Source organism: Carlito syrichta, unplaced genomic scaffold (assembly GCF_000164805.1).
Source record: "Carlito syrichta isolate Samal-C Ts95f unplaced genomic scaffold, Tarsius_syrichta-2.0.1 Scaffold305642, whole genome shotgun sequence".
NCBI classification, from domain to species: Eukaryota; Metazoa; Chordata; class Mammalia; order Primates; family Tarsiidae; genus Carlito; species Carlito syrichta.
This window is the reverse complement of record NW_007249738.1, coordinates 542,259-550,512: the sequence shown is the minus strand read 5'-3', so window position 1 is coordinate 550,512 and position 8,254 is coordinate 542,259. Positions and strand designations below refer to the sequence as shown.

The following is an 8,254-nucleotide window of genomic DNA, read 5'->3' as shown; positions in this document are numbered from 1 at the left end:
CACTCACCTCAGCCTCCCAAAGGCACGGGATTACAGGCTGAGCCACCAAGCCCGGCAACCCACAAGATTCTTACATGTCCCAGTTCACAAGGGGAAGCAGAACATCTTTCCAAGGTGGTGGAGAACATTTAGAGCTCCAGAGTGAGCAATTGAGTTTTCCATGACTTAGTGCTTAACAGCACTGACTAGATGAAACAGATATTTCTAGCAAAGTAGACGACTATGAAATATCTAATTACTATCTGCCAGCTATGTCCCAAGCTGGCCTGTAGGTGGCCCATAGATGACAGAACTAGCATGCAGAGTCCAGCATGCAGAGTCCTGACAAAAGAAATCGCAGTTGGGAAAATTAACTTGAACAAACTGCTCCCTTGTAAAAAAGAAGTCTCACTGAACACAAAATCTAGACTTCAAATAGTTGGGAAAATGTTTACCAAACCACTTTTAGACAGTCATTTCTGAGAGAACAAAAGAATTCCACAGCTGTTAGCCGAAAGATCTTGTAGAATAAATTAAAAGATCAATGTTTGCTCTAGTTCAGCCATCAAAGGCTTGGACAAGAATACAAGGTACAATAATGGTAATGATTCGCATCTCCTTTCTAAAGCAAGTTCACATCAATTTTTTTTTTTCTTTTTCTTTTTTTTTTGAGTTGGAGTCTCACTCTATTGCCCAGGCTAGAGTATAGTGGCACACTCACGGCCACCACAGTCTTGACCTGTTGGGATCAGGTAATCCTTCCACTCAGCCTTTCAAATAGCCGGAACCACAGGCACACGTCACCACATCTGGCTAATTTTTAAAATTTATTTATTGTACAGATGAGATCTCGCCAAGTTGCCCAGGCTGGTTTTGAACCCCTGGACTCAGGCAATCCTCTCACCTCAGGCTCCCAAAGTGCTGGGATTACAGGCATGAGCCACTATGCCCAGCTCACATCAATTATTTCTTTTTTTTTTTTTTTTGAGTTGGAGTCTCACTGTTGCCCAGACTGGAGTGCAGTGGCCGCTCCCAGCCACCGCAGCCTTGACCTGCCGGGCTCCGGCGATCCTTCCGCCTCAGCCTTCCAAGTAGCCAGAGGCATGCGCTATCACACCCGACAAATTTTTGATTTATTGTACAGATGAGATCTCGCCAAGTTGCCCAGGCTGGTTTTGAACCCCTGGACTCAGGCAATCCTCTCACCTCAGGCTCCCAAAGTGCTGGGATTACAGGCATGAGCCACTATGCCCAGCTCACATCAATTATTTCTTTTTTTTTTTTTTTTGAGTTGGAGTCTCACTGTTGCCCAGACTGGAGTGCAGTGGCCGCTCCCAGCCACCGCAGCCTTGACCTGCCGGGCTCCGGCGATCCTTCCGCCTCAGCCTTCCAAGTAGCCAGAGGCATGCGCTATCACACCCGACAAATTTTTGATTTATTGTACAGATGAGATCTCGCCAAGTTGCCCAGGCTGGTTTTGAACCCCTGGACTCAGGCAATCCTCTCACCTCAGGCTCCCAAAGTGCTGGGATTACAGGCATGAGCCACTATGCCCAGCTCACATCAATTATTTCTTTTTTTTTTTTTTTTGAGTTGGAGTCTCACTGTTGCCCAGACTGGAGTGCAGTGGCCGCTCCCAGCCACCGCAGCCTTGACCTGCCGGGCTCCGGCGATCCTTCCGCCTCAGCCTTCCAAGTAGCCAGAGGCATGCGCTATCACACCCGACAAATTTTTGATTTATTGTACAGATGAGATCTCGCCAAGTTGCCCAGGCTGGTTTTGAACCCCTGGACTCAGGCAATCCTCTCACCTCAGGCTCCCAAAGTGCTGGGATTACAGGCATGAGCCACTATGCCCAGCTCACATCAATTATTTCTTTTTTTTTTTTTTTTGAGTTGGAGTCTCACTGTTGCCCAGACTGGAGTGCAGTGGCCGCTCCCAGCCACCGCAGCCTTGACCTGCCGGGCTCCGGCGATCCTTCCGCCTCAGCCTTCCAAGTAGCCAGAGGCATGCGCTATCACACCCGACAAATTTTTGATTTATTGTACAGATGAGATCTCGCCAAGTTGCCCAGGCTGGTTTTGAACCCCTGGACTCAGGCAATCCTCTCACCTCAGGCTCCCAAAGTGCTGGGATTACAGGCATGAGCCACTATGCCCAGCTCACATCAATTATTTCTTTTTTTTTTTTTTTTGAGTTGGAGTCTCACTGTTGCCCAGACTGGAGTGCAGTGGCCGCTCCCAGCCACCGCAGCCTTGACCTGCCGGGCTCCGGCGATCCTTCCGCCTCAGCCTTCCAAGTAGCCAGAACTAGAGGCTCTCGCTACCATACCCAGCTAATTTTTTTGATATATTGTAGAGACGAGATCTCACCAAGTTGTCCAGGCTGGTCTTGAACCCCTGGCCAGCTAATTTAAAAAATTTTTTTAATAATATGTTTTGTTATATACATGCAGACACGTGCACACACATATGGAATAAATAAAACATCTGATGTGTCATTTACTACAACTTTAAAAGTTGGCAAGATCTCACCTTTACAATAAATCAAAAAATTAGCTGGGCGTGGTGGTGCATGTCTATAGTTCCAGCTATCTGGAAGGCTGAGCCGGAAGGATCACCTGAGCCCAATGAGCCAAGGCTGTGGTGGCTGTGAGCATGCCACTACGCTACAGTCTGGCAACAGAGTGAGATTCTGACTCAAAAAAAAAAAAAGAAAGAAGTGATATTAAGTAGCAAAATTCTATGGAACATAATTAAATCTTAGGCCATTAAGAATGCCTCCAGGAGCCGGGCTTGGTGGCTCAGGCTGTAATCCCGCACCTTTGGGAGGCTGAGGTGAGTGGACTGCCTGAGCCCAAGGGTTCGAGACCCGCCTGGGCAGCGAGACCTCATCTCTACAACAAATAAAAAAATCAGCCAGGTGTGGTAGCACATGCCTGTAATTCCAGCTACTCGGAAGGCTGAGGTGGAAGGATCGCCGGAGCCCAGCAGGTCGAGGCTGCGGTGGCCGGGAGCGGCCACTGCACTCCAATCTGGGGGACAGAGTGAGACTCCAACTCAAAAAAAAAAAAAAAGAATGCCTCCAGGGGAATGGGAGAAAAAAAAAGATATGTCTCCAGGTCAGGCGTGGTGACTTAAACCTGTAATCCCAGCACTTTGGGAGGTCCGGGAGAGAGGAAGGCCAGGGGTTCAAGACCAGCCTGGACAACTTGGTGCGATCTCGTCTCTACAACATATCAAAAAATTAGCTGGGTATGGTAGCGAGAGCCTCTAGTTCTGGCTACTTGGAAGGCTGAGGTGGAAGCATCGCCTGAGCCCAGCAGGTCGACGCTGGGGTGGCCGTGATTGTGCCACTGCTCTCCAGCCTGGGGAACAGAGTGAGACTCTGACTCAAAAAAAAGGAAAAAAAAAAGAATGCCTCCAGGACTTTCTCTTCTTGTTCTCCATCATGGTGCAGGATAAAGGTGAAAAGGAGAACCCCCTGTGGGAACTTTGTATCTGCAAGCTCTGCTTCAATATCTGTGCAGGGGAGAGTGGAGACAGACTGACCTGGGCAGCCAAGGTTTTGGAACAATTCATAGCCCAGACTCCTGTGTTTTCCAAAGCTAGACACACTGTCAGATCCTTTGGCATCAGGAGAAGTAAACTACACAGTTCAAGGGGCCAACAGAAGAAATCCTGGAGAAAGGGCTGAAGGTGCAGGAGTATGAACTAAGAAAAAATAACTTAGCCGGGCTCGGTGGCTCAGTCTGTAATCCCACGCTTTGGGAGGCTGAGATGAGTGGATTGCCTGAGCCCACGGGTTCAAGACCCGCCTGGGCAACTTGGTGAGACCTCATCTCTACAATAAAGCAAAAAATTAGCCGGGCATGGTAGCATGCGCCTGTAGTTCCAGCTACTTGGAAGGCTGAGGCAGAAGGATCATCGGAGCCCAGCAGGTCAAGGCTGTGGTGGCCGGGAGCATGCCACTGCACTGCAGTCTGGGCGACAGAGTGAGACTCCAACTCAAAACAAAACAAAACAAAACAAAACAAAAACAAAAACAAAAACGAATGTCTCCTGGATTTCACAATGCTTGCAAGTACCAGTCTGTCCAGTGACTATGATGATCTTTGTAGTGTTAACCTTCAGCTGGAATATTAAAGTATTTTCAACACTACTGGATTTTTAAATCATTCCACATGAATTATTTCAATACATAAATATGATGTTACTCCTATCAAGTTGTCCTTGACTCCAAAGGAAAAATGAATTATAGGCACCTAAAAAACAGGGCCAACTCTTTTTCACTTCTTTTTTATTTTTATTTATTTTTTGAGTTGGGGGTCTCACTCTATTGCCCAGACTGGAGTGCAGTGACACAATCATGGCTCACCACAGCCTCGACCTCCTGAGCTCAGGTGACCCTTCTTCCTCAGCCTCCTGAGTAGCTGGAACTACAGGTGTGTGCCACTACACGCACGCAGCTAATTTAAAATTTTTTTTGTATCACTATGTTGCCTAGGCTGGTCTTGAACTCTTGGGCTCAAGTAATCCTTCCACCTCTCCTCCCAAAGTGCTGGGATTACAGGCATGAGCCATTGTATCCAGCCTTCACCACTTCTTTTTTGAATGTAATCACCTACATTTTTTTTTACACCAATGGAGTAGTTTTTAAATCTGAAGAATTACCTTATTGAAGTGATCTCCAATCACATGCCATATTCGGGACCACTGCAGTCGGATTCGATTCATGTTGTAGTAGGATATCTCCACAATCTTCTGCAAGCTGAACATGCGAGGATGGTGGGGGGAAGCCAATTCATCCATGGACACAGCACACAGCCAGCGGACAAAGTCAACTACAGGCCAGACCCAACAACACACGCAAAGCCTTGTTAGTAACAGTTAGACAGTAACAACACAAGGCTTCTGTAATTGTCACCAGTAAGTCAAATACATACCTATTGCATTTCCATCCAATCTGGTAGATCCAGTAAAAATTCTAGAAAGATAATTACAGACATAATAAAAATTAGATTTGGTAGCTCAAGGGCTATTTTGCTTATCTCAGTACTTCCAGGCAATAAGCCAGATGACCTTGGAAACACAGATTATTATTTTTTAAAAACTAGATGTGAAAGCTGAAGTTTCTCACACATGCAGAAAAGGCAGAGAGAAAACATTTCAAGCCTAGCACCTCTACCAAAATAAAATGATGAGGCACCACAAGTGTAAAATTGGTCAATAAGTTGGGCTTGGTGGCTCAGCCTGTAATCCCGCGCCTTTGGGAGGCTGAGGTGAGTGGATTGCCTGAGCCCATGGGTTCGGGACCCGCCTGGGCAGGCAAGACCTCATCTCTACAATAAAATTAAAAAATTACCCAGGCGTGGTAAATCTCTACAATAAAATAAAAAAATTAGTGTGCGCCTGTAATTCCGGCTACTCGGAAGGTTGAGGCGGAAGGATAGCCGGAGTCCAGCAGGTCGAGGCTGCGGTGACTGGGAGTGGCCACTGCACTCCAGTCTGGGCGACAGAGTGAGACTCCAACTCAAAAAAAAGAAAATTAAACTGGTCAATAAACTGAATTAAGAACAGAAAGCTTATAATGAGAGAAAGAAAAGGCGACATATCAAAAGGGGCAAGAGGAAAAGTCAAATGTAATAGCATGTGATGGGACATCAGTGGGAACTGGCAGAGTGAGAACCTCCAAATAGCTGCTCCTCCATAAGAATAAAAAGGATGCTGGGTAAAAATGATCAAAATTAACTTTTTTAGAATTGAACTCTTGAAATTAAAGGCTTACAAAAATCTGAAAAGTTTTTTTTTCTAAGAAAAATGGTTGAATCTTGGTCTAAACAGTGAGTGCTGTGGCACTTTAATTTGGCCTATTTTCATTATTCTCTGCCCAGTTTCACAGGAAGTCTTAAAAACCAACAGCTTCAAAATAATGGAAACTGTGAAATCAGCGGCCTTGCAGCCACTAAAGGGGGCAGAATAGCCTAGAAGTTCCCCCAAAACACCAGTCTCAAAGAACTGACATTATTTGGCTAACTCAGACCTCACTCAGTACAAACAGCATTTCCCCAGGAACTTTTATTGAAAACAGTCAGCAACAACTTTTAACATTTCAGTTACAGGAGGTAGCACTAACAGGAGGCAAACAAGTACTTGGTCAAAAACCTAAAAGGAAGAGCTGGGAATGAGACATTCAAGGAGTTTGAACAGCTCCAACACATTCCTGGGAATCTAGACAGCATCATGTGTGCAGGCTCTACATGCACCTATGAACGATACGAGGATAAGTTCTCAACCCTGGCTGACTTTGAGCTTCCATGTGAACATGTGAGGGCAAAGGCAGAGAAAAGGATGCAAGACTAAAGAAAAGGTCCCAAGCATTTAAGGACATCTCTGACCACAAAACCACAGAGACTTCAGTAGCCACAGTCAAAAAAGAATAAAAACTATACACAATGAGTTTACAAAAATCACTAAACAAGCAAAGAGCAATGATAACAACAAACCCTGGGTGGGGGTAAAAAAATGTGATAGTCAAAGTTGCCACATTATATTATCCCTTTCTCCCTCCCGTCTTTCTCTCTTCTCCTTTTTTTTTCCCAAAGGTCAGAGTCTCACTCTGTTGTTCAGGCTAGAATGCAGCAGCACACTTATAGCTACTGTAGCCTCAATCTCCTGGGCTCAGATGATCCTTCCATCTCAGGTTCCCAAGTAGCTGAAAGTACGTGCATGTACCCCCATGCCCAGCTCATTTTTTAAAAAATGTAGAGATGAGGTCTTGCTAGGTTGCCCAGGCTGGTCTCAAACTCCTGGGCTCAGGCAATCTTCTTGCTTCCATCTCTTAAAGTGCTAGGATTACGGGTGTGAATTACTTTACAACTCAATTACAACTCAATGTCATTTACAACAACAACAAAAAAATGGCAAGATAAGCAAAGAAATGAAAAAGATGGCTCAGTCACAGGAAAAGAATCAGTCAACAGAGACTGTTCCCAAGGAAGCCTAGATGTTAAATTTTATAGACAAAGTTTTTAAGGTTAGTAAGTTTAAATATATTCAAAAAACTAAAGGAAATCATATCTAAATAATGAAAGAAAAATATGAGAACAATGTCTCACCACACAGAGAATATTAAATAAAGAAATAAAAAAGTATCCAACAGAAATTCTGGAGTAAAAAACAATAGAGCTGAAATACAAAATTCACAAGTGTATGGGTGTGGTAGCACAAGCCTGTAATCCCAGCACCATGGGAGGCCGAGGTGAGGGGATTGCCTGAGCCCACGAGTTGGAGAACAGTCTGGGCAACTTGGTGAGACTTCATCTCTACAATAAATAAAAAAGAAATTAGCTGGGCGTGATAGTGCATGCCTGCAGTTCCAGCTACTTGGAAGGCTTAAACGGAAGGATTACCCAAGCCCAGCAGGTCGTCGCTGGGGTGGCCATGAGCATGCCACTGCACTCCAGCCTGGGAAACGGAGTAAGACTCCAACTGAAAAAAAAAAATTTCACCAAAGGGGATCAACAGCAGTTCTAAGTTGGCAGAAGAGAAAAACTCAGTGAACTTGAAGCTGTCAAATGAAATTGTCTAACATGATGAACAGAAATTAAAAAAAAACAATTAAGAAAAACCAACAAAGCCTCAGACACCTACGGGACACCATCAAGCATGCCAACATACACGTAATGGAAGTGCCAGAAGGAGACAAAAGAAAGGGGCTAAAAGAACATCTGAAGAAACAATGGCTGAAAACTCCCCAAATTTGATAGAAAAACAACAATCTATACACACAAGAAACTCAAGAAATTCCAAGTAGGATAAACTCAAAGACAGCCACACCCAGACATGTAGTAACAAAACTGTTGAAAACCAAAGACAATGAGAACATCATGAAAGCAGCAAACAGAGACTCATTAGCACAAGGAATCCTCACTACGATTAATAGCTGATTTCTCACCAGAAACCAAGGAGATCAAAAGACATTGAGATAACATGTTCAAGGCACTCAAAGAAAGATTGCCAACCAATAATTCTATATCTAACAAAAATATTCTTCAAAACTGAATGGAGGACAAATAATACAAGAAGAAATAATAAATAAAATCCTTCATGTTGAAATGAAAGTAAGCCGGGCTCGGTGGCTCAGCCTGTAATTCCGCGCTTTGGGAGGCTGAGGTGAGTTGATTGCCTGAGTCCGTGGGTTCGACACCCGCCTGGGTAACTTGGCGAGACCTCATCTCTACAATAAATCAAAAATTAGCCAGGCGTGGTAGCAG

General features: G+C 44.7%; 1 protein-coding gene across 2 annotated transcripts in view; it reads right to left on the bottom strand.

Annotated features, from left to right (window-relative positions):
• ARFGEF2 (ADP ribosylation factor guanine nucleotide exchange factor 2) overlaps positions 1-8,254 on the bottom strand; it is a 94,344-nt gene that overhangs the window by 44,335 nt on the left and 41,755 nt on the right. For both annotated transcript variants that reach the window (XM_021714395.1, XM_008061932.2), the window contains exons 21-22: positions 4,925-4,965; positions 4,653-4,822 (exon numbers count right to left, since the gene is read on the bottom strand). In XM_021714395.1, coding sequence (XP_021570070.1) covers positions 4,653-4,822; positions 4,925-4,965 — 211 coding nt within the window. The remainder of the gene's footprint in view (positions 1-4,652; positions 4,823-4,924; positions 4,966-8,254) is intronic.